Below are 27,346 nucleotides of genomic sequence, written 5' to 3'. Positions count from 1 at the left end.
GTGTTTTTTTCAGTTTAGTAAAAGGACTTTTAAAAAAAGTGCTTCTGAGAATAAGTTAAGTGCTTTTCTGTATTTTATGTTTGGATATGTTAATGCAGAAGTACTTTTATATGTGTAAAGTTGTTTGGATGTGCATTCTTGAAAGGACTTTTTTCAATGTCAAATTACTAAAATTGGCCTTCATTGAATTATTATAATAACAACACTAATTCTAATACTAATGTACTAGCATACTAATATTAATACAAATATAATAATAATACTAATATGAATACAAATACTAATTAATATACTAATAATATACAAATAATAATATAAATATTAATATACTAATATATAAATAATAACAATACTAATATGAATACAAATATTAATATACTAATAATAGTATACAAATACTAATACTAATACTAATACAAATATACTAATACATTAATACTAACATATTAATACTAATAATAATATACTAATAATAATACTATTACTAATACAAATATACTAATATACTAGTACTAATACTAATATACTAACTTACTAGTATTAATAGTAATATACTAATGTACTAATTCTAAGACTAATACTAATCTATTATGATTATAATTATCTATTATGATTATAATTATAATTACAATTATTATTATTATTCAAAAAACAAAAAATTTAAAAGCATAGTCATTTCTTTATTTGATAAGGGTAACCTAGTAATTTAACAACTCCAAAACAACTTCTAAAAAGTGCTTTTTCCAAAAGAACCACATGGCTAGCTTCTGAAAAAAAACTGTTTTTCAGCTTTTTGATCAGCTCTGCTTCCGCAGAAAAGCTAATACAAACATTTTTTTTTGCCCAGAAGTGCTTAACTTATAAAAAAGCACTTTTGGGCTTTCCAAAAGCCAATCCAATTAACCCCATAATGTTTTAATAAAAATAAATTAAATAGGAATTATAAAAAATGATTTAAGTAAAAAATTAATATCCAAAAAATTTTAAATTTGAAAAATATATGATTACAATTACATTGTCTTATGATAAAAAATAGTGCTAGTTTAATTATGGTGGTTAGATTATTAAACTAAGTATGAAAATTTCTTTAAGAAAAGCACCTGTTATGTGTGTGGATTATACTTGAGATATGTAATATTATGTTAAAGGTACTTATGAAAATGAGTATGTATTTTTAGATAAACTTTTGCTTTCATCTAACTTTTGTGTTGGTCTCAACAAAAGTTAAAGAACATACATATATATAATTCAATATTTTTTCCATTTTGTTTTATACTTGATAATAAATTACCAATTATATTGATAAGGCTTTAAAATTGAATGTCTTAATTTTGCTTTTCAAAATTTTCTCTTTGATAAAAATTTCTTACTTGTAATTATATGTAACTTTCTAAAATCTTGATAGGCCAAGATTTTAGGGAAGCGAAAAAAATAAGCAACTTTTATTTTTAAAATTTGTCTCTTAAATTTACCTCATGATTTGAAAACTAATAGTTTATCGCAATGCACAAAATAATAAAAAAATATGTAGATTGTGCAAATTTTGGTTATTGAGAACCTGCATTACAATGAATATATGATAAGTGCTTGTGCGATAAGAATGCGAAGCGTTCTTTCCTTATGATTAGCATTACTTTTGTCAGGTTTTAGCGCTAATACGTGTGTATTTATATACTTTTATGCAGGTTGGGTTGTGAGGCCGATTATTTGTGAAAGAAACCATTGTAGATCGTTTTACGCATTATTTGGAGGAGATCTTGAGAAGGCTCAAACGCGGAGACATGAGTCAGGTTTAGAATGCTAAAATGTGTGCCAACCTCCTTGTATTGGAGCTAAGACAATGATTCAGAGGGACACGAAGGCAGTTACATCCTAGTATTCCGGCTTGTGCATATTTAGCAAGATCTCCACCAACGTGACCGTTTATTGAAGAACCAAGATGATCTACGACGTGAACATGTGCCCGTTTATGTTACCTCGATGAAAGCATGAATTCGGGAGTATTTCAGGCCGTTACCGTAGCAGGGTACTGTTCACAGCCAGCCGAAGAAGGAGCAAAACAGAGGAGCCACACGCCCGTGCATTAATTCCACAGGCCCGTGTGGAATATCCACAGGGGCGTGTGGAATCCCGATTCCAACCCTATTTAAGGCCGATTTCAACCCCGATTTCAACATTCTTTTCTCCATCTTTCCCCAACTTGAGAGAGGGTTGCAGCTAGAGTTTTGAGAGGTATTGGCTAGGGATTTAGAGAGGTTCTATGGCTCTGACATCGTCATCTCTTAGGAAGAAGGTTGGTAAGGGAGCCTCCGTTAGATTGATTCGGCGAGGCGTATCTTATACCGGACAAAGGGATCTTACGACGAGTTGAGGACTCTCCACAAGACCATCGCCATGACTATTGAGGGGGTTTTCCTATGGATTGTTTTCTTTTACATTTGATTTCATTATCTTTTGTATTGAGCTCTGATGAGCGTTCCGCAAGTGCACGGAGTCGTCAAGTAATACCCCTCGTGCGAGCACGAGAGGGTCGTATTCCCTGGGCCCAAGAATCTACTCTTACTTCCTCTTTGCGTATTGTCTAGCCGAATGATTCAAAGGGTTTCTCTAATCTATTACTTGAAATAAAAAGAACTACAAATGGAGTCTATGATAAGGTAGGGGTATAAAAATCGGGGAAAGAAATGGTCACGGATGCGGATTCCCTAGGGGCTACTAAAGTGCAAAGGATGCTAAGAATGTCATGCAATTGAAGGTTTGGACCCTAGAGATTTCCTAAATTAGATCAACCCGATGGTCACGGCAATTAACCCCTAATCCGGTATAAGTATTGACACGCAAATTTCTTCGATCAAATCCTCATATGATTGCATTAACAAGTGGGGAAATCCCTAATTAGGGCCGGAACACAACTTGGTCTAGCCCTAATGTTGGAGGGGCACGGAATACCCGATGGTCACGGCGTATTCGTACATGAATCCCTTCCAAACTTGTTGTGTCTAGTACAAGGGCGATGGTCACGCTACCAAGTACAATCTAGAAGTTGGTTTTACGAGTTCTCATGTAAGCGAGACATCAAATGCACCAAGAATGAATCACAAATACACAACAATTGCAATAGACAAAATTAAATCATCCAAATACACAAGTTCACCCCAAAGGTTCACCGAGCATCCGGTGACCTTGTGGTCTACTCAGTCCATGCAAACAAATACAAGCAACAAGTCCATGAAAACAACTACAAATGGCATAAGAAAAACTCCCTCAAACAATAGAAGTAGGAAGACAAGCCAAGCTAGGTGGAAATGCTTCCACGGACGCCGCGATGGGGGCGGCTTCCCTCGTCGTCTACAAACTCCCAAAGAAGAGATCGATGAAGATCTAGCCAAAACCGGGCTTCTCCCTTTGATTTCCCTTCTCCAAAACGTGTGATCTTGCCTCCTAAAGACTGGTGAAAATCGGCTCCAAGAACTCTCCCAAAAACTCCTCTCCTTGCCCTAGAAAAATCGGTTTCATTTATATCCCGTCAGTCCATGCGGGCGCATGGAGCCCGTGAAGCTCACAGCCAAATGCCCAGAAAACATGCCGGTGCTACAGTACTCAACTACATCGTTTTAGCTACAGTACAAGATAACAACTTCATAATAGAGCGAATGAGCTAAGGGATGACCCTCCGCTGGGGCTTAGTTGCGAGTGCAACGGAGTGAAGCGTTGAGGTGATTTTAGCATCTAGGGCTTAATTGTGGTTAGGGACCTTTCTTCTGGACCAAGGGTTAGGTCTACAATTATGAAGAGATTTATCACTTGGAATCCCCAAAGCTTAATGCAATCCTTCTTACGAGTGCGAGGTTGAGAGGTTGTTCAACCTCTCCTCCGGGACATGTAGGAGATTAGCCTTGGTTAACCCTAGATTAGGGGCCATGCATTAAAGGATGTCCCTGACTCACCATTGCATTAGTTAGGAAGCATAATAGAGAGTTCTTGCACTTGAAACGATTTTCCTAGGCGGATCAATACCCGGGTACCCCATCTTTATCGATTGTCTTACCTTCTCCTTTACTTTTGCTCTCTCTTTCGGGTTGTTTTACTTTTGAGAATTGAATCTTGTCATACATATCATTATTCATCTTTCATATAGTTAAGAAGCAAATTAAGTATTTTTATTCCCTTTTCCCTGTGGATACGATACCCCACTCACCTGGGATTTATTACTTCGACAACTCCATGCACTTGCGGGGAGCCCTGTCAATATATAATAGTTATGAATCACTACATTATTTTCATGTACGAAGTTGCTGTAAAAATCATTGCATATCAAGACAAATATGCAGTGGCTATTGTGAACGATTGCATTAAAATTAATATGCAACCGTTATAAACCACAACATTATCTTGACATATGCAGCGATTGTAAAAATCACTCCATATCATGAGAAATATGCAGCAGTTATTGAGAACCATTGCATTATAATGAATATGTAGTGGTCATGATCCACATCATTATTTTCACATATATAACAATTGTAAAAACTTTTCACATATATTATAGTTACAAAACTAGTACATAGTAAGACAAATATGCAGCAGTTATTAAGAACTATGATATTAGAATGAATATGCAATGATTATGACTCCTTGCATTATTTTAACATTTATAGCAGTTGTAAAAACTGTTGCATATTTTCTTGATATATAATTGTTTTTGCAATGGTTTGGTTCAAATATAATACTTAAATGCAAAATTACTTACAATGATATGAAACCACAAATCGATTGCAATAGATAGCCTATGGTAGTAGTTTTATAACCAGTACAAGATAACAACTTCATAAGTCCATCTATGTATTAGTGATTAAGTGCACACTCGGAGATAAAGTGATAAATCTTTCCAAATTATGGTGACCTAATAGTGAGACTCACAAAACATATAATGCAATCATAGAGAGAATGTTGTTAGAGATTCCACCTGCTCTTTATTGGATTAAGTGTTAATTACCTAAGATAGGGACTAGTATAAGGTAGGAATCCCGCCAGTCTAATACTCAATTAGATTAGGTTTGAAAATCTTTTATAGAAGTCTTTTATAATAGGAAACCTAGAGGGACTTTTCATCTAAGCAGCGCCTTTATAAATTGATTTCCTCTCAAATGATTGATTGTATTGATAATATTGGCATTTATTTGTTTTCTTTTTCTATTTTTTTCTCCATTCTTAAATCCATTATTGATGAGGCTAGATAATAGAAAGAGGATTAGCACCTAATATTCACTATCCTAATAGGATTAACATCTTTCTTTTAATGTAGATCTTCTGCATCGCCGATTAACCTCACAACCGACATTACGTGGTTAATCAGCGATGCAAAAGTTCTTTCCCATCATATATCATGTTGAATGTTGTCATCTCTATTGATTTGTTGTTGAGAAGTATAATCAATGGAAGCTGCGACTCCAACCTCAGCGTAAAATTTATTAACTTGAATATTAGAAAATGTTTGGTGGCAAACACACATTATCTAAACATCTTAGTCATTATGTTATTTGAATAACTAATAGCAAATTTTGTCATAACCTTAAAAATTAAACAATTAGTATTTGATATGCAGAATTCTTTAACCGTCTATTATTTCTATATTTTCTTCAATGATTCTCCTTAAATTTTTTAAAGAGATATCATTATCAATATAAAAAAAATTTTGATCATTCAAGAATAATATAACAGTGTTCTCGCTTGTAGTGATTGAGTCCTTTAAGTAAACGAGAAGAAGTGATTTTTTATTAAATATAAAAAATTAAAATTAAAGAGAGTAAATGTAAGCACAATAAAAAAGGGAAAAAACAAAATTGGATGAGAAGGTTTATGGAAGAAGATTTTTTGACAGTTACATTTGGATGAAAAGGTTTTTACCAGTTGAAATTTGACAATTATATTTTAATGGTTTGGTCTATTAAAATTTTAACTGTTGTGATTTTTTACCACTGTTAAAACTACATCTAGTAAAAAGGTTTTAATATTTGCCAGTCCGGGAGGTTTAAATGAAAAATAAAATAAAATTTACTTTTTTTTATGTTGAAATGAAAAATAAAAAATTTAAAAATATATATTTCTAAATTTTTAAAAATAAATGTGCATGAGTAAAGAATAAAAAATTTCACATCATCCATCTGGGCAACCTCAATGTTGTGTAGGATGTGTACTTAATAAATAATAATTTTTAAATATTAAAAAAAACACGCTGGCTGCTGGTGGGTATTTTTGTAAAATATTACATATTTCTTTTAATTATATAAATATTTAATTTTTAAAATAATTCCAATATGCGGTGAAAATGGTAAAAAGTTTACTGTTTCCTTTGCTCATCATTTTTTAATTTTTTTACACTTTTAGATTTTAACAAATAAAATGTTTTTAATTATAATTTTTTCATAAATCCTGTATAATTAAAACTATTTATTAGACTAAAACTAAAAATTAAATTTTAAATTATAAAAATTTCCTATCAAATTCAGATGAAAAAATTGCAGTCAACCCTGCAACTCTTAGAAATTATGTGCCCTTAGAATAAAAACTAATAAGGGTCAAATTACTATTATTAAAATTTCAATCAACAAGAATCTATCTCATTAAAAGCCTGAAATACTTTAGATCCTTCTCTATATAATCCCAACTCACTTTGTTTAAATTCAAACTACAACTATATAAAATTATTATTGTTAGATATCGAATGGTAAAAAGCGACAACAATCAAATCTACAATGGTAAGAATTATGACAATCAAATCTACATTTGTAATGAACTTGCACCTATTAGGATAATCAAACCTGCAACAATCAATCAAATAAAATAAAGGTGAACCATGCAATAATAAAAAATCACAACAGTCAAATCTGCACTTGTCAGAACTTGCACCTACCAGGACAGTCAAACCTGCAACTTTCATAAATTATGTGGCATAAGAATAAAAACAGATAAAGGTTCAAAGTACTATGATTAAAATTTCAACCAACAAGAATCTATCTTATTAAAAGCTTGAAATACTTGAGATCCTTCCCTATATAACCTCAACTGTTATGCTTTGATTCTTACCCTACTTAATTTGTTTAAATTCAAACTACATCCATATGAAATTATTACTATCAGATATGGAATGATAAAAAGTGGTAACAATCAAATCTGCAATGGTATGAATTATGACAGACAAACCTGCAATAATCAATCTAATAAGTGAACTATGTAATAAAAAAAATGTCACAACTATCAAATCTGCAATTGTCAAAACTTGCACCTACCAAGATAGTCGAACCTACAACTTTCAAAAATTATGTGACCTATGAATAAAAATTGATAAGCGTCAAAAGTACTATGATAAAATTTCAACCAACAAGAATCTATCCCATTAAAAAACCTGAAATACTTGAGATCCTTCCCTATATAACTCCAACTGTTATGTTTTGATTCTTACCGTACTCATTTTGTAACTCTGCAATATATTCCTCCTATTAAAAATGGCAGAAAGATCACTTGTTCTAGTTTACTACAATGGTTCCATTACAATAAGTGAAGATAGTGTCATCTATTTGTGTGACAATCAATCTTGTTTCGACATGGAAAATGATATTTCTTTAGGATTTTTAAAGACAATCATTGAAGAAAACATAAAAGCGGTGAATAGTGAAATGGTTATGTATAACAAGCTCCCTATTTCTTCTGCATTAATGGGAGGATTTGCTATCGATCATTTAAATTGTGCAAACGATCGTGATGTTTTGATGGTGTTCAACTACCACAAAAGATTTCCAGAAATTCAAGTTCTTGAACTTGTACATGGAGCTTGATGCCGCTACTTCCGTTGATGGTTCCTCTCAACGACACATCAACAAAGATGACAATATTTAACATGCTATCGAATATGAGCGAACTACATCCACAGACCGGATGGCATCGGATGATCTACCATGCAATGTTGGGTTCTTTCCCTCACAACCATCAGATGCACCAACATACCCCTCATGGAGTTGGTGAGTATGGGAGCTCTAGTGGGGATGAGTATGATAGTGACATCTACACAAAAAATAGTGAGGTAAGTACTGAAAAATCTTCATAAGAAGATTGTAATTTGAAAGATATCCCTAGGCATAGCGCAGATTTTAGGATGCCACCATTTGAGCCTCCAACTCATATGAGAGCATTAGATTTAGAAGCAATGTCCGCCCAAGAATTTCTAGACCATCCTTTCTTAAACACCTAGAGATATGGAGGGACAATGACAGATGGAGAATTACATGCAGACATGCAATTCAAAACCAAAGATGATGCTATCATTGTGATTAAGCATTACTGCTTCCAAAAGTCAGTAGATTACATTGTGCTTGAGTCTGATCCGACTCGATATTCAGGAAGATGCTCCGACTCAATATTCAATAAGATGCAACTTATATGGTGTCGGATGTCGTTGGAGGGTGCATTCATCATTCAATAAGAAGAAGCAAATTTGGCAAATTACAAAGTACAACGGTCCCCATATGTGTGTGTCGGCAATGATCTCCCAAAACCATTCTAAGCTTTATTCCAATAAGATTTGTCGGCACGTACAGGCTTTGGTTAAAGAGAAGCCGAGCATTATGTATCTATTATAATAGCATAGATCAGAAATCAATATAGGTATACTCCAACATATAGGAACGTAGGGTTACCAAGCAGAAAGCAGTTGAAGCAGCATTCGGTAATTGGGAGGAGTCATATAATGAATTACCAAGATGGTTATCAGCTTTGGAGCAATTTGTCCTTGGAATAATAAGGACAATAATTGATCTACAACTTAACCTGTGTATAATGGGAACCAACTGGTACATGATACTTGTGCTTTTCACAGACTTTTTTAGAGTTCCCCTTCATGTGTGGAGGCTTTCAAATATTGTAAGCCAGTGGTGCAGATAGATGGCACACATCTTTATAGAAAATATAAAGGAACCTTGCTAATGGCAGTCACTCACGAGGGCAATAAAAGCATCCTTCCTATCGCATTTGCTACTGTAGAATGAGAGACTCTACACTTTGCAATTTTTCTTATAACATTTGCTCGAGAATGTGACACCACAAGAAGGAATTTGTTTCATCTCTAATCGTCACAAGGCCATCAAAGGAGCATTTCGAGCAATTGGTCGGCCGATACACCCTCCGCATGCGTACTATGTGTATTGCATTAGACATATATCCGCAAACTTCATGCGTTGTTTCAAAAATAAAGAAATGCAATGGATAATTATAAATGTTGGTAAATTATAAAGCCTACATTTTACTAGCTTTAACCATATATTGCTTTTATTTTTTAGTGTGGCCTTACCTTTTTTTATGGTATTTCATTCTTGTTACTCAAGAACAGCTCATGATTTTAACTACTATTATGGTCTTGTGCAAGAATACGATATAGAAGCGATGAAGTGGTTAGACAACATACCACCGGAGAAGTGGGCTCAAGCCTTTTGATACCAAAGGTCGAAGGTATGGTCATATGACTACCAATCTTGTTGAATGTGTTAATTTGCTATTTAAGGGTATAAGAAATCTTCCTATAACAGTTTTAGTTAAATCGACGTATTTTCGATTGGTTGAGTTGTTTGTAAGAAAAGGTATACAAGCACAAGCTCAAAGCGCATCTACTCAAACGTTCTCAGTCACTAACAAAGATAATTCAAGAAAATATATCAACAATCAGTAAGTAGTATTTATGTTCGTCAATTTGACTGTGAAAAAAATTCTTTTATGGTAGACGAAATGGCCCCACCACAATATGGTGGTGTTGCTGGAAGTTACCACATTGATCTGAGGGCACGATGGTGCAATTGTCGTGAGTTTCAAATGCTTCATTTTTCCTGTCACCATGTTATTGCAGCATGTGCTTCCATTCATCTACATTGGCAAGAATATGTTGATAATGTGTACAAGCTTGCGACAATTTTTAATGTATATCACAGAGAATTTCAAGTTGTATCAAACGAGGAATATTGGAACCTTTAGAATGATCCACGTCTATGTCCTGAACTTATGATGCGAAGACCTTTGAAATGACGCCCCAAATCCATAAGGATTCGCAACGAAATAGATATACTAGAAGACAATCAACCAAAGCATTGTGGTATATGTCATAATAAAAGACATACCTGTAGGAATTGTCCTAATGTACTTAGTCCTAGTAATCAGTCTTAATGTTATGAGCATAATGTAGTTGTTGTAATGTTTTATAACATATGTAATTGTTTTCAACTATTTGGAATACGATATAATTTTGCCTTAAGTGGTGATGAACATTATTAAAATGTAAATGAAAATACTCTGAAAGTGTAAGAGGAAAAAAAATCAAGAAAAACACTACATATTTATTAACAACTTGGTTTAAAAACCAATTCCTTAATAGTGTTACATCTACATAAACATTAGTAAATATGAAAACAACACACGAGAGGTAGATGAAGGTGTAATAATGAGATATGATAGGGTTGTTTTTTAAATAGGATTTGAAAAGAAATTCTAAAAAAAATTAGTGGTTAAAATGTAAAAATTTTATATTAAAAAACTATATAAAAAACTGGGAATTTCCAAAAAAAACACCCCCAAAGTTTGCAATATGCACAGATTCTCCCCCTAAATTTGAATATCCATAAAAACTCCTTCCTTTTGAATACAATAATTTTTTTAAACCCCCCAAGCATCTAACGGTGATTGACAGGAGTTAATTTTGAATTTTTTTGGACGAAATTTTTCTCTATGTGGGAAATTGTGGCAAGTGTGACATGGTTTGACCATAATGCCCTTTGGTGCAATGATTTTTCCGCTTTTAGAGGAAGCGGTTTTTTCCTTTGTGTAATCCCGAGAGAACACCATTACTGACACCGGTTATTTGCTCTCATCGCCTCTTCAGCTTTTCTTTTTCCAAAGTTGTCATTGCCTCGGCATCTTGTGAAGGACTAAAATTTCATTCCACAATTGTCTCGAAGGAGAACTCCCATTCAACTCTTCGACATTTCATAAGTTTGCGCTCTAAGGTATTGAGACGAGATGGGCGCCGTTGAATAAGTTGTGTAGTTTTCTTTTGTTTTACATTTTGTGTGTTGTTTTTGCCCATTTGGTTTGTAAATTATTCTGTTAGAAAGAATAAATTTTCGATAGTTATGAAATCTCATTGTGTTGTGTAATGTTTATAATGTATGTTTCCCCTTTAATTTGATATGGTTGCATTATGTAGTGTTTAATAGTATCAGTTTAAAAAATGAGGTTATTGTTTAAAACATGAGATTTTTGTTTAAAAAATGAGTTTTCAGTTAAGAAATGAGGTTTCCGTTTAAGAAATGATTTTTTTTAAAAAAAAATGAGTACATGCATTACTCTTCATGCTAACCTAAATTCTTTTGTTTGTAGTTATAAGTTTGTTTGTAGTTATAATGTAATCATGCTAACCTAAATTCTTTTCCACCAACTTATTAAATTTTTCATGTAAATATCGTTCTCTCCATATAATAAAGAACGGCCGTCTTTATGCTTGGTTGTCTTTGTTTAACTATCGATATTTCTATTTAACATATTGCGTTTACATTTAAAAAAGTGCTTAAATATCATTGTTTCTATTTAAATATGTACGAATGGCCAAGATTAATTGGTTTTTATACCCAGGATTAATTTGTCACGTAATATCAGTTTTTCTATTTAAATATCAATATTTCTGTTTAAAAAATGAGTACATGCATTACTCTTCATGCTAACCTAAATTCTTTTGTTTTTAGTTATAATGTAATCATGCTAACCTTAATTCTTTTCCACAAACTTATTAAATTTTTCATGTGAATATCGTTCTCTCCATATAATAAAAAATGACTGTCTTTATGCTTGGTTGTCTTTGTTTAACTATTGATGTTTTTGTTTAACATATTGCGTTTACGTTTAAAAAAGTGCTTAAATATCGTTGTTTCTATTTACATATGTACGAGTGGCCAAGATTAATTGGTTTTTATACCCAGGATTAATTTGACACGTAAATACCGGTTTTTCTGTTTAAATATCAATGTTTCTATTTAAAAAATGCGTTTTCTGTTTAAGAAATAAGTTTTCTGTTTAGGAAATGAGTACATGCATTACTCTTCATGCTAACCTAAATTTTTTTGTCTGTAGTTATAAGTTTTTTTGTAGTTATAATGTAATCATGCTAACCTAAATTCTTTCGTTTGTAGTTATAAGTTTGTTTTTAGTTATAATGTGATCATGCTAACCTAAATTATTTTTCACAAACTTATTAAATTTTTCATGTAAATATCATTGCCTCCATATAATAAAGAACGACCGTATTCTTGGTTGTCTTTGTTTAACTATCGATGTTTCTGTTTAACATATTGCGTTTGCATTTAAAAAGTGCTTAAATATCGTTGTTTTCATTTAAAGATGTACGAGTGGTCAGGATTAATAGGTTTTATACCCCGGATTAATTTGTAACATAAATATCTGTTTTTCTGTTTAAATATCAATGTTTCTGTTTAAAAAATAAGTTTTCTGTTTAAGGAATAAGGGTTCTGTTTAATAAATAAGTGCATGCATTACTCTTCTTGCGAACCTAAATTGTTTTGTTTGTAATTATAATGTAATCATGCCAACCTAAATTATTTTTCACAAACTTATTAAATTTTTCATGTAAATATCGTTGTCTCCATATAATAAAGAACAACCATCTTTATGCTTGGTTGTCTTTGTTTAACTATCGATGTTTCTGTTTAACATATTGTGTTTGCGTTTAAAAAGTGTTTAAATATCGTTTTTTCTATTTAAAGATGTAAGAGTGGTCAGAATTAATTGGTTTTTATACCCCATATTAATTTGTCACATAAATATTTGTTTTTTTTATTTAAATATCAATGTTTCTGTTTAAATATCAATGTTTCTATTTAACTCACAATGTTTTTGTTTAAGAAATGAGTCTTCTGTTTAAAAAAATGAGTACAGACATTACTTTTCATGCTAACCTAAATTCTTTTGTTTGTGGTTATAAGTTTGTTTGTAGTTATAATTTACTCATGCTAACCTAAATTCTTTTCCACAAACTTATTAATTTTTTCATGTAAATATCGTTGTCTCTATATAATAAAGAATGGTTGTCTTTCTGCTTAGTTTTCTTTTGTGGAAGAAAAGCCTGCCACACCGTCAGGGTCGCCCTGAGGTGGAACGGATACACTCGTAGAATCCAAATACTTGCTAAAATCAAAGAAATTTACAACGAGAAGAAAATTTAAGCGGAAATACTATCATTTTAAGCGGAAAATTAACATTTTAAACAGAAACTGGATAATTTTAAGCGGAAACAGTGATTGGACAAGGATAACAAAGCAAAACTTAAGTTGTTTGCTTTGTTTTAAGCGGAAACTTATGTTTTAAGCGGGAACTAGAATAATTAAGCGGAAACTTGGATAATTAATCAATAATTAACTTCTACAACTATGCAAACATAAAGGAGAAGAACTTTACAACGAGAAGAAAACTACATAAGAAATCTACTCTTATTCCCAAGAAGTCAGCACCATGAATACTAGCACTCGTCCCTCCCCTTTGTATCTAACAGTAGCACAACAACTCTCCATAGTAAACCTACATAAAAAAAAAATTGTTACTCTCTCTCGCAGGATGATCAATGTGAGGGGAAGGAAAAGATTGTCACCTTATCGGGTAATCGGGAGAACTCCAATAGAACACACCAAATGGGGAGGAATTGAAAAACTCCAACAATCCAAGGTGGTATGAGTCTTCCGAAATTTGTTTGAGAAAAAACAAAAAGAAATGCAAAAAGAATTAAAAAAATGTATGCAAAAAAGTTTTGACATGATGTGATTGGGCAATTTTTTCCCCACCATTTTTAAGGGCAAAGATGAAATTTCATAACATGAACAAAGTCTTAGTGACCTACAGGTGGCAAAAAGGAAGTGAAACAATAACGGAAGGGTTGTCTGAGGTATTCAAAACTCATAGGGGCTGTTTGAGAAGTTTTGAAATTCTTGAGGGGTAAACAATAATTTTCCCTATAAAAAATAGTGTTATAATTAAAAATATTTTATATGTTAAAATGTAAAAATAAAAAATAAAAACCAGCGATGAAAAGGGTAAAACTTTACAGTTTTCTGCGTTTTCCTCACTCGTGATTTAGTAATTAATTTAAAAATTACGAAAAGGACTATACAATATCAGAACTCAGAACAGAACCAATTCTACTTATAACAGAACAAAAGAACTGATTAGCAAGGTGACAAACTCTCAGGGAGTAAAAAGTAATTTTTTTGATTTTATTTTTTTATTTTATTAAAAATCAATCAAATCATCACAATTGTATAAAAAATTGCACAAGCTCTGGAACCACATGGAAGTACTAAGGGTTGTTTGGTTACCTGTAAGTAGCTGTAAGTGGCTATAATGTAAGTGGTTTTACATGTAAGTGACTATTTGGTTTACTGTAAAACTTCCACTTACTTGTAAGTGGACTTACATCTCACCCACTTTTACAGTATTTCAACAAACAGCAAAATTTTATATTTAACTATAAAAATATTTCATAAAGTAAATTATCTTTAAATTTAATTATAAAAATATTTTTAAGTAATAAAATTAAATATTAGATATTTATATGATTAAAAAATTTTATGACAAAAATATTTTTTTATTGAAAATATTATATTGTTTTAAAAATAATTATAAAAATATTTGGGAAAATTACTTTTTAGTCCCTGGAAAGTTTTAAACTTCCATTGCAGTCCCTCTGACTTTTTCATTTTCATAAAAGTCCCTCCTTTAATATTTGCATTTCTCTTTAGTCCCTGCCGTTAAAGGCGTCAGTTATGGGGCTGTGAAATGGCAACCTTGCCCTTGGCTCAAAAGCAAGCATTGGAGGGCTTTTTCCCTCCATGTCAAATCACCTTTTGGAGAAAAGTTAAAAAGCAATCTAAAGAAGCTACCAATGTCTGAGCCTTTTCATTTTTTTTTTTATGTAAGTCTTCTTCTTCTTCTTCTTCTTCTTCTTAGTGCTGAAGCATCTCATTTTTTTATTCTCCTTCGATTATTTTGCTCTCTTCATATTTGAGCACCTTCTTAAGGCTAGGAAAAGAGCTTTGTTAGTTTCATCATTGTCTCATTTTCTTCTCTCCATCCTGTAGAGTACGAGGCTGCTGCCGTGGGGAAAGTTTTTTGAGGTTCTTCTTGTTTTCATCTTTTATACTAAGTAACAGACGATAGCCTTGGTAACTTTTCAACTTTCATGCATTTGTTCAATATCAATGGAAACCTTTTGTGTCGTGGCACGATACAAAGGTGAAGGACGTATGCTTCAATTCACCATATTGAGTTCATGGGAAACAGTAATGGGTGACATAAGTGAGCGGTGGGCATTGGACGGTTCTCAGGTCAGGGTAAAGTTTGTGACACCTGACTCGTACAAGACGCTTTGCCCAATTGAGTCGAATGTTGACTTTCAACGCATGTGCCATATACATCATACTTTCAACAAAACCGTTGTCGACATCATCATCGAGGACGCGAATGGGTCAATGGATAACAACTCGGGCTCATTGATTCCATCGTAATTACAATGATAATTATTGCCGGTTACCTTTCATTTGTGTAATATGTTTAATTTATCTCATACATGTTTATTATATTAGTCTCATGTATATTAAAATACTTTACCTGTGTAATATTATCTGTTTATGTTTAAATATATACTTTATTGTCTAAAATAACATATTCTTGTGTAGGATTGATGTTTATTTGTGTAATAAATTGTGTAATAAAGTGTCATATTGACATTGTCTGTTTTATGCATTGTCATGTAGGAACGCCTTCTCAGCAAGTATGAATGCAGATGTCAAGACATATCTGTCCCAACATCCTTCGGCAGGGGCACTCAGTATTGTTCAGTCTTCACAAACACTTGATAGGGTGACCGTAAAAGTGGGTCAGCGCTTTGACAATGTAGAGCAGTTCAAAGATTGCCTACGCACCAATGCTATAAGACAAAATTTTGATTTTATGTTTATAAAAAATGATAAACTTCGGGTGACCGTCAAGTGCGCTGCTTCCAATTGCCAATGGCGTGTGCATGCATCGATAGAGGGAAACGTTGACACTTTTCGGGTGAAGACAATGCATGCAACACACAGTTGCGGTGGGGGCATTGGTACAACAGCGCACCCGAAATCAAGCAAAAAATGGGGTCTCTCAATGTGTAGTACAAAAACTCAAGGAGCGGCCATTATATAGATCTCTCGACATTCAGAAAGATATATTGCAGGACCATGGAGTTCGCCTACCATATAAGCGTGTTTGGATGGGGAAAGAGATTGCACGAGCCGCCATTCATAGTAAGGAGGTTAGTAGTTATGATTTGCTTCTCTGGTATGCGGACAAAGTGGCTGAGATGAATCCCGGCAGTTTTGTAATCATTGAGAATGACGGTGATCGATTTAAACGTGCTTTTTTCTCGTTTCGGGCATGTTTGTTGGGTTTCAAGTTGGGATGGAGGCCATTACTTTTTATTGACGGAACTCACTTGCTTGGCAAGTACGGCGAGATTCTGTTGGGTGTAACTGCCAAAGATGGCAATGAGGGTATCTTCCATGTGGCATTCGCAGTAGTTGACAACGAAACAGATGATAATTGGACTTGGTTTCTTGCTACCCTAGGGGAGGCATTGTATGGAGAAGATGATTACGACAAAGTTATTACATTTATCTCGGATCGATCGAAAGGTCTTGTTAACGCAGTCGCGCGCGTATTCCCGTCATCACCACATGGTTATTGTTTACGCTATTTGGAAGCCACTTCATGAAGGCGAACGGCAGCCTTGGGAAATCATTGAAAGAACAATGCTGGTCAGTAATCGTGAAAATTGCGTATGCGTACACATCTAAAGAGTTCGATGATGCAACACATGAACTTGTAGCTATATCGATCGATGCACATGATTGGTTGTTACACAAGTCCGACATTGATCATTGGTGTAACTATTTGTTCAAGGGTATGCAGTGGTGCGAAATGTATTCTAATGTAGCTGAGTCTTTCAATGCCTGGATCAAAGAGGCAAGGCATCTACTGGTAACAAGCATGGTCGATACCATAAGGTAAGATTAATCTATTGTTCATTGTTTAATGTGTAGTAATCAATAATGCTACATAATAATTGGTACTATTATTTAAAATTCTATTTGTCGGTATAGTTTATATAAGTCTTGGGTACAAATATGGGTTCCTATGTACAATTCTAGTTAAATACATATAAATTCACATGTGTAGTATACTATGTTACTGTGTAATATTTGGAATTAGTAGTTAAAATAGTGAGTTGCTATGTGCGCTTACGATCTCATGTGTATTAAATTATGTTTATGCTCATTAGTAATTCTTACCAGCTTTGCGCATGTTAATACCCAGGTTTAAACTGATGAAAATGCTTACTGAGTGGCGCGAAGTGTCTGCCATGTGGGACACATACCTTTGCCCTGAGATACGCAAGAAGGTTGAACAAATCGTCGAAATCAGTCGGTTTTCGAGGGTGGGTCGATCAAGCGATGACACTTACGAAGTGGTTGACGAGCACAATAATGCCGTCAACCTACGCTTACGTAAATGTTCTTGTAGGAGATGGGACGTACATGGACTGACATGCAAGCATACAACTGCTGTGATTATGCAAACAGACACAAATGTGCACTGCTATGTCGACCAATATTTTACAGCAGAATCATATTGTCGTACATATGCCGAACCAATATACCTGATCCCTGACAGTGACAAGCCATCGGATGATGACCGTCAACTGAGAATGCGGCCACCGATAGCAAAGAAACGACCCGGCCGTCCGCGAAAGAAACAGATCGAATCACAATGCTTTGATGTGCTCGATTTACATTGTGGAAGGTGTCACCAAACTGGACATAATCGGCGATCTTGTAATGTAGTCATTGCGGACTAGATATAAAAACTTCTTTATGCAGTAATTTTACCTTTTGTTAGACATTTATAGTGTGCTGGTGTAGTTAATCACTTGGATTATGTAGTTAATCAGTTTGTTGTGTGTTAAAAGTTTTTCCTGTGTAATATTTAAGGTTACTGAGTAAAATGATAAATTTCTGTGTTGTTAATGATGTCATTGTGTATACAATTGATATTGCTGTGTAAAATACAACTAAGTTGGATATGTTTAAGAGATAGTTAAAATTCTAGTAAACTGGATTCATATATGATTTACGTACAAACATTTGCAGTTTCAATTCACCATATTATAAAAATGTTGTCAACAGTTGCCATCTTTGGTATTCTCGACGGGAGGTTCTTTGTCGGCTACAGGTTTCGCGGTAAGTTCTGCGTTCTGGGCAATACCAGCGTCGTCAGTAGTCTCAACGGCAGGTTCTTCGTCCGCTGCAGACTCTGCGGTAGGTTCAGCAGCCTGGCCAATCTCCACGGCAGTTTTAGTTTTCTCTTTACCCTCCTTGGCAGTCTCCGTGACTATGTCAGAAATAATTTTTCGCCTTATTCCATCAATTAATATCCTTGACACGTAACGCAGTCTCAAATACAGGATGTCCCCCCATGGTATGTCCAGTTGTTCCCCATTCAAAATTTGCTCCATGTAGCGTACACAAAATGTTGGGCAATCGTTGCTACCTGGGGGTTGTTGGGGGCAGTCACGCACATGCTCTAGAGGTAGATCTCTGAATTTGTTGTGGCCCAAGTTAACCTCTAGTACGAGTTCAAAAAGATCAGAAGTACATTAGAAGAGGAATAGCAAACGATTGCGAAGGACTTACCATGTCAACGGCATCTGAGTCGTATATAGATGACTGAAGTGACGAGTAGTGCATGTATTTTGAATTCTCCGAGTCAAGCGTTAGCAAATGATAGTGGTCGTTGAAGACTATTGGCATCAGGATAATGTTAGCATTTTTGTAGCCAAACATTATATCCTCCATCATGTACACAGCCAGGTCTGCCGTGGTTTCCGACTTCTGGCGAATGCCTAAGGACGCGTGATGACGGCTCGTTTTTGGAATGCTAGTGGATTTGATAGTAACTGTTCACGCATGATGAGGACCAAGACATCGATAACATCGTCCGGGACTTGATCTTTGCCTTCGAGGAGAATGTAAATGCTATCACGCGTTGTGTACGCGTAGTCATTCCTCCACACTACTGAACTGAAACAATATGTCAAGAAAAGTTCAACGTCAATCATATGTTACATACAAATAATTATTCTTACACATTTACTATTTGTATTACACACCAATTTATAATATGTTAAATCTAAAACATTATTTACACATAAATAGCTACATTTTACATAGGTACGTGTTTATTTACACATATTATCTAATATACACATATATAGCTATCGTTTACACAATTATGAAGTTTATTTACACATGTATAATGTAATATAGACATGCAAGCAAGAGGCATACACAGTCAACGGATATTACCTGTCCACTCGGGTGTTCAAGTAATGCGTAAGGGTTGTGCTTTCCAACAAGTTCAACCTACCGAAGCCTGGGTATTTCGTTTTTTGTGGGAGAAAACCTGGAGGGTTCTTCGCTTCAGGGGTTGTCTCTCTTGGTGGAACCTCGTATGGCACTATTGCAAGTGGATTGCTTTCCTCTGATGTATTCTTCATTCCAGTTACGGATTCGACAAGTGCTGCCACTTCTCCTAAGGCCGCTTTGTCGGCATCTGTTGTGTCAATTGAAGTGGAGTCAAGTGGGAACATTCTCCTTGGCGGGGCTCGCATAGGTGGTTGGTTTTTCGGAGCATGTGTCCTTGTGCTTCGTGTTCCCTTTCGCGCAGCTTTCTTAGGTGGAACCTTCTTGGGGGCCCTGACTGGAGCTTTCTTTGGTGGAACCTTCTTCGATGATTGTTTGGGTGGGACAGCCTGAGATATATCTGCCTTAGCTGTGCGGTGAGTTACTCGCCTTGGCGGTGTGTCAACTTTACTACCTTCGCCGGTGGAAGTCGCTGCAACAGGCGCAGGCTCTGTCATAGGGGCACGTCCGGCAACATGCACTGGTTCTGCAACGGGGAAAGGCGCTGGGCCATCAAGCATGGTATTTTTATTTACAAGTACATCCTCTGCAACAGGGGATGGCGCTGGGGGTTCTTGGGTATCATCAGCATCAGGAGCGTCAGGGGCCGTTTCTGAAGTGTCCTTTTCCCGAGTCAGGCCAGACCGGCCCCTAAAACCCCGGGCTACCCGCTTGAATCTCCTACCTGAAGAAAAAGGGGGAGAACGAACCGTTGGTTCCCGCTGTATGTTACTATCCGGCGGTGGTGACCTTGATACGGCCCTCGACCGCCTTTCATCATTCGCGTCGCGCTCGTCCAAACGCGCACACATATCACGAACTTCCTCTAATACCCACTGCAAGAGGTTATGTACATCATCACCGTCTCCCTCTGATTGACGGCGAGAGAATTTTGATGAGTCGTAAGGGGAAGAGTCCTCCCTAGATCGCTTCCTTGCCTGCTGTCCGCTTGGTTTTGTTGAGGATACCTTAGGGGAGGCATGTTTCATTTCTACAGGCCTCATTGTCGGGGAGCGGCGTCCGTCCCTTCTCTTTCGCTCAATTACTTCAGATGACCTCTCGTAACCTTGCTTTCTGGTTTCCCGCCTTCCACGCCAATGAGTTCTGTCTCCTCATTGTTGGCTGGAATAAGTTCGTAGAACTGCAACATTATACACATGAACTTTATTAATGTAAACATGTAAGGCTTATTATATACATGAATTATATAATTTACACATGAATATGTTTTGTTACACAGGTAGCCTCTGTTATGCATAGGAAAATATATCATTAGACATGTACAATATATTATACATATGACAATAATATTATACACAATTAAACAATTTAATATATAGAAAATAACATAATTTACATATTTTCGCTAGAGTTTGACACAAACTTCTCTTCCTTTAAGTGACTTCAACAGAGGACCGATTGAACTTGCCTTGATGTAATTGGTTTCCCCATAACACATTATGCGGGGTGTCCTTCCCAGTCGCTGTTTTTTCACACTGCCAGTTACCTCGTAGAACCAAATAATGAGGGTGACGGTGCACCCTTTCAAGTAACCTGCAGTGGTGTACTTTCCTTTGCACCGCATCTGTATACGTTCGGCTGTTGTGGGGAGATCGGCCATCAGCCACCTGTGAACGGCATGGGCCCAAGCGTAACGCCCAAGTGAGGGAAGATCATTAGCGTACTTGGCCGCAAATATTGCCGTGTTGAGAGAAGTGCTTGGGAAGAAAATGGTAGCCATGAAGTAGACGATTAGAAGCTTTACAAATGTCTCCTCGTCACCGCCTTTTCTTCGCACGAGCAAGCATAGGTTGTCTTTAATTGCGTCACGGTGACGATTATGCATTTTACTAAGGAATGACTCCTTAAACTCGCTTTGGATCTTCTCGTGTTTGAACAATACAATATCCCCTCCACAACGGAGACCGAGAATGAGTGCCACGTCTTCTGGCCTGAATGAGAGCATGCTCTCTCCTATCTCAAAGCACTGGGTTTGATCGTCATACACCTGCAACAGCGCGTCAATCACCCCTCTCTCCTGGATGATTGGAGCGACATCCATGAAATGGGCAAAAGGAGTGCCTCGGAGTATCTCCTAGTGCCGCCTGTTCATATCCTTCCTTAATACGGAGATCAGTTCTACAACAGGAGCTGGGTAATACCGTGCATTTACAAACGTTGTCGACATCGTCTGTTGTGGAAATAGAACAAAAACAAATCAATACCTTAAATACGAGCGTACTTATTTTACACACGAAGAAGGTATTATACACAGAAACATCTCATGTTACACATCAACTCAAATATTACACAATACAATGCACAAACTACATGACAATCTCAAGTCTATACGCATCATCATAATAATGTCTTATTTCACACACAAACAAAGCAATGGCACAACATCCAAACACCACACATAGCACTATCATCCACCTTCTTGAAGGCATGTTTTCTCATCTTTTGGTTGCCATTTCCTTTGACAAACTTCTTTAGTGGCCGGCCGTTTGTTAACGGGAGAACAAGAGATTCGAAGAAGACGAAAGCCGACGCTCGCGAGGAAGACGATTGCTGGGAAAGGGTTCTCCACTGGCTTGCCCACAATGTATAGAAGACGAACAGACGCCACCATTAGAGAAAAGTGGCCACTCCGCGAATCCCAACGCCGCACAAATCCAACCGTCCAACCATGCGCGGTTACCAAGATTTTCAAGGGCACACTCGTCATTTCACGCACCTGGGAAGTTTCTCCATACAAGAAGGATATTATGGTAACTTCCATAGCCATTTAACACCTTTATTAACTCCGTTTGGGGAATAAGGACTGAAACGAAAGACCCCATAAAGGAGGGACTAAAAAAGAAGTGAAAACCTTGCAGGGAGTTAGAGGGAAAGTGAAAATTTAAGAGGGATGTTTCAATACTTTCTTGAAAATATTTTTAAGTAATATAATTAAATAAATATTAATTATAATTTTTCAACTAATAAAATTAAATAAATATTAAATATTTTTAAATTTATTAAATTGATTAATTATTTTTATTTAAATTAATTTTAATAAAAAATATTAAATAATAATAATAAGGTAATGTTACTAACTCACTTACATGGTAACTATGCCTTTGAAGTTACATCAAACTAAATAAATAAAATAAATATATTATTTCTGGTTAGTAAATCAAACAACAATGATATAAGTTAAAATATAATATATTTTTTTTAAACTTAATTTCACTTACATATAATTCTAATTACAAAAATATATAATTTTAATTACAAAGAACCAAATAGCCCCGGGTGAATTCAAGAAAGGGTTAAAATTAAAAATAACACTAGCCCACCATAACTTCCAAAAATCGTTTGAAGATGCGCCCCACATGACAAATTTCCTATATCTGTTGTCCTTCTGCTTAATTTATCTTGACTCCTGCACCCCGGAATCCAATACCATCAATCAACTTCATCTCGGATACGAAAAATCCAGAGCCATTACTGCTTAATCACTCCCCAACAAAAAGATAAAACAATTTAAAATTATAAAGAAAAAAAATCAGCCTCTGCTTTTCCAGGCTGTCAAAACAAGTTCTTGAAATTTAAAAAAAAAAAAATACACACGTTCTCCTGCCGGAAAGATAAAGCCCATTCTTCAAGTAAACCCAGACAACTTTCACAGTCACCGTCAGTCACAAACCAAACATCTTAAATTAACTATTTATCCTCGAAAACACAAACACTTAAATTAACAAACAAACCCTTTCCTCTACTACCTTCCCCTTTTTTCTCTCTTTTACCATTTTCACACCTTTTTTTAATAATAATTTAATAATATTCCCGTCTTCAAGGCAGAGACTCGCATTAACCGATCTACAACAGTCCATCGTGAGGGCTGCCCTACATCAATCACAACGGTTGGATCCGCGAGACCACGATAGGGCTCCGCACTTCATGCGCTCCATCGTACCACACCAAGTAGCCATACCCCACCATGCCCGACTCTGCCTCCACCGCATCCTCCGTCACCGTCACAGTAACGGCGAAACTCCGCTTGGGCTCCGTCTTCGTGAACGCCAACTTCCCCGGCTTCACCCCGACCACCACGCCTTTCCCCGCAACCATCTCCACCTTCGATCTATAAACACCGTCAGCTCCCACATTCGTCAGCGTTCTCACCACCGTCTTGCTTCCGTTCCCCGCCGTCACGCCGTCAAACACAACCGTTAACGACGGGTAATTCAAATTCTCCGCTGATCCTCTTCTCGCTGGGCACGTGACCGGCGCGTGGGTGATGATCTCGATGGTGCGAGGCCCATACCCGATATCACACAAGAAGTTCACATAATCCTGATCCGATAAATCATAGACCAAGCCCGGGTCCAAGGCCCGCTCCAGGTTCAGGTGACCGGCTCCCATCTCTAACGGCGTCGCCGGGTTACCGGTTGACTCGTCCGTCACCGGATGCATCTGGTTGTCGAGCAGTGTAGCTGTTGTCATCATCGCCGATCGGATCGCAGCCGGGCTCCAGTTCGGGTGCGCTGATTTCAGCAGCGCAGCAGCGCCGCTCACGTGAGGACAAGCCATCGAGGTCCCCGATAGGATGTTGAACTCGGTGCGCCGTTTGTCCGAGTCTAACCCGGTTGGGCCTACCGCGTCTGTCCAAGCCGCTAGGATGTTGACACCTGGAGCGATTAGGTCGGGTTTGAGTATCTCCGGGCTCAACCCGTTGGGACCTCGGCCCGAGAAGGAAGCCACGACTGGAGCCGGCTTCACGCCGACTACGGTGCCTTGGAAGACGATCGTGGCCGTTGGGGATGGGGAAGATGCCACGTAGGCCTTAACGGCGTCACCTTCGTCCGAACCGACGGCGCACGCGGGGAGCATGTGAGCGTCGCCGACGAGGCCTTCGCCGTTGGAGATTCCGTTAGCGAGGATCATCCCGACGCCGCCGGCTTCTTTAACGACTAAGCCCTTGGCGACGCGAGGGCTGCTGCCGCGGTCGCAAATCACGATTTTGCCACTGACTAGCTTCGGATCTAGAGAGTTCTCCATGCAAAGTGAGGCCGAAAGGCCGCCGGTTTTGCCCGGGTAGACGAGGGGAAACATGGAGTCGACGGCGAGAGGCGCGCCTGAGTAGAGAGAGACGCCGGAGAGGGTCCGGCCGTCACCGAGGCGAACGGAAGCGGGAAAGGTGCGGTCAATGGTGCCGGCACCGACGGAGGTGAGCCAAGGAGCGAGGTTCGTGACTGACATTGGAGAGGGGCCGTCGTTGCCGGCGGAAGTAGCGATGAAGACGCCGCGAGAGGCGGCGCCGTAGGAACCCACGGCGATGGGGTCGAGGTAGTAGGGAGATGCAGCGCCGTCACCTCCACCGATCGAGACGGAAAGGACATCAACACCGTCGGAGGCGGCAGCGTCGAAGCCGGCAAGGATATCGGAGTCGAGGCAGCCGGCTCCGCGCCAGCAGACTTTGTAGGCGGCGATGCGAGCCTTCGGAGCGACGCCCTTGGCGATACCGGGGGCGTAACCAGACATGCTCGCGCGGAAGGCGTGGCGACCGGCGGCGGTAGAAGCAGTGTGGGTCCCGTGGCCGTCGGCGTCGCGAGGGGACAAGAACTCAACGGATGCGTTGATCCCGGGGCCGGATCCGTCGGCTCCGTGGCCTTTGGAGAAAGAACGGGCGCCGATGAGCTTGCGGTTGCAGAGAGAGGAAGGCTGGAACTCACAGACGCCGCGCCAACGGGAAGGCACGGGGCCGAGATGAAAATCGGAGAAAGAGCGGCGCTCCGGCCAGATGCCGGTATCAAGGACGCCGATGACGACGTCAGAGCCGTAGTCGGAGTGCGACCATAGGCCCAACTGGTTTCGGAGGCCGAGGAACTGAGGGGAGCGAGTGGTATCCAAGAACCGGCGGCGATCCTCGAAAACGGCAAGGATAGCAGGGTGGCTGCGGAGCTCGTCGGCGCGAGAGGGAGGGAGCGAGGCCGAGAAGCCGTGGAAGACGGTATCGTACACGTGGAGCACGGAGAGAGCATCACCAGACATCTCAGCAGATGCATACCAGTGTGCGTGCGATGGGAAAATGGACGGTTTGGATTCACGATCCACCCTAAAAATGTAAGTCTTCTTCTTTTCCTCTATCGCTTGCCCTGGTGTTATTATGGTTAAGGCTAAGAACAAAAGGGAAAGCAGAAGGGAAGGATGTTGAGAAGCCATGGCGGTGAAGGAAGTGAGAGAACTGGGGGTCTGATAGAACTGAAGCTTTTTGTTGGGAATTTATATTATTTTAATGAGTGGGAGTGAATTGTGAGGAGTGAGTCAGCAGTGGAGAGATGGGGTGCGGACAAGTGCATGGGAATCCTGTTTGCTTTTGCTTATTTTATTAAACTTTATTTATTTATTTATTTGTGTGTGGGGGTTTTAAGTGAGAGTGTGGGGACTGGGTTCTTGAGAACATGGAAATTTTGCTTGGCTTTACAGTTAAGAGGCATTAAGCATCTATCTATTATTATGGCAGCTACTACTCGAGCTCATCCAGGGAAGGGCAGAATAATTATTGTAGTTTGTTTTTTATTTATTTTGTATTTTTAGGATTATTTGTGATTGATTGAGGTGAGTGTCAATAAGTTTGGTAAAGCTTATCTTTGAGATTCAGGATTAGAATTGATTTAGGTTTAGGGGTTCAGGATTATAATTGATATGGGTCTAGGGTTTCATGATTAAATTTTGTTAGTTAATCTTGACATATTTATGATTTAGGGTATGCTTTATTAATGAATCTCCTTATGATGGATTATTTTATTTTGATGAAATGTAAATATGTCATGCGGTAGTGACATGCACAAGTGAGAGATTAGTTTTTAACGTATATATGTTTTTAGTCTGTGTGAGTTGTTATTCAAAAATATCTTTTTAGTAATAACATAAATATTCTAGACAAAAGGCTCAAAGTCAATAGATCAAGATACACTTAAGATTACAATGGTTTATAGTTTTTTATTTCTCATTGACTCACTGTTATGAATGTATATATGGGGTTTTGAAAAGATTTTGTTGAGTAATTAAAAAAAAAAGATGGATAAACTATTTCAATTTAAAAAAAAAATACAAAAGAATTTTTTTTTAGTAACTTTCACTCATTTACTTAATCTTGTGAATTATATATATAGGTTTTTCAAAGAATTTTTTTGATTAACTTTCAGGATAAAGACAATACTACTTAAGTTTTTTTATTTTAGTCCAAAAAATTAGGTCTTTTTTAAGCCCCTGGGAAAAAAAATTATGTTGGATACGTCTAGGAGCAAATGAAATATCCTTTTTTTAATAATTTTTTTAAATAAGTTAAAGTTACTTTGGGGATGAAGAAGATAGGACTTGAGCATATTTTTTTTGTCCAAAAAAAAAAGCTCCTTTTTAACCCTGAAAAAAATTATGTTAAAAAACTTCTCAAATAAGATAATAATATCGTTTTTTTATTTTTTTTTTCAATAAGTTAATCCAAAATGGTGAAGAACCTTGTGTTCCAGTTTGAAAATATTCTTGTCTTCCAGTTTGAAATTTTGTAGTGTTTTATATGGTGAAGAACCTTGTGTTCTGGGTATTTTTACCTGACATAAAAATGGGAATTTGTAGATTGTTTGCTAGCAAAAGGGACAGACATAATAATTGATGGTTTTGATCACATCTTTTCATTTCTTATGTTTAACTCGAAAATTCTGCCAAAGATTGTGGAAAGATTTCACTGTAGCAGCATAGAAACT

At 37.1% G+C, this 27,346-nt stretch overlaps 2 protein-coding genes across 2 annotated transcripts; one reads left to right on the top strand and one right to left on the bottom strand.

The window, feature by feature from the left end:
• The first annotated feature begins 15,296 nt into the window (after positions 1-15,296).
• On the top strand, positions 15,297-18,195 carry LOC120284076. Its single transcript, XM_039290891.1, has 6 exons — positions 15,297-15,598; positions 15,852-15,957; positions 16,310-16,735; positions 16,849-17,138; positions 17,449-17,934; positions 18,123-18,195. Exons 1-6 carry the CDS (start codon positions 15,297-15,299, stop codon positions 18,193-18,195), a joined length of 1,683 nt encoding a protein of 560 aa, XP_039146825.1.
• A 5,021-nt stretch (positions 18,196-23,216) lies between these two features.
• LOC120249568 (subtilisin-like protease SBT1.6) lies at positions 23,217-26,005 on the bottom strand. Its single transcript, XM_039258120.1, has one exon. The coding sequence runs from the start codon at positions 25,800-25,802 to the stop codon at positions 23,493-23,495; it is 2,310 nt and encodes a 769-aa protein (XP_039114054.1). The 5' UTR covers positions 25,803-26,005; the 3' UTR covers positions 23,217-23,492.
• Between the last annotated feature and the right edge of the window lie 1,341 nt (positions 26,006-27,346).

The sequence above is a fragment of the Dioscorea cayenensis genome, chromosome 19 (assembly GCF_009730915.1).
Source record: "Dioscorea cayenensis subsp. rotundata cultivar TDr96_F1 chromosome 19, TDr96_F1_v2_PseudoChromosome.rev07_lg8_w22 25.fasta, whole genome shotgun sequence".
Lineage (NCBI taxonomy): Eukaryota > Viridiplantae > Streptophyta > Magnoliopsida > Dioscoreales > Dioscoreaceae > Dioscorea > Dioscorea cayenensis.
The sequence above is the reverse complement of the archived record's forward strand: the minus strand, read 5'-3'. Positions and strand labels throughout refer to the sequence as shown.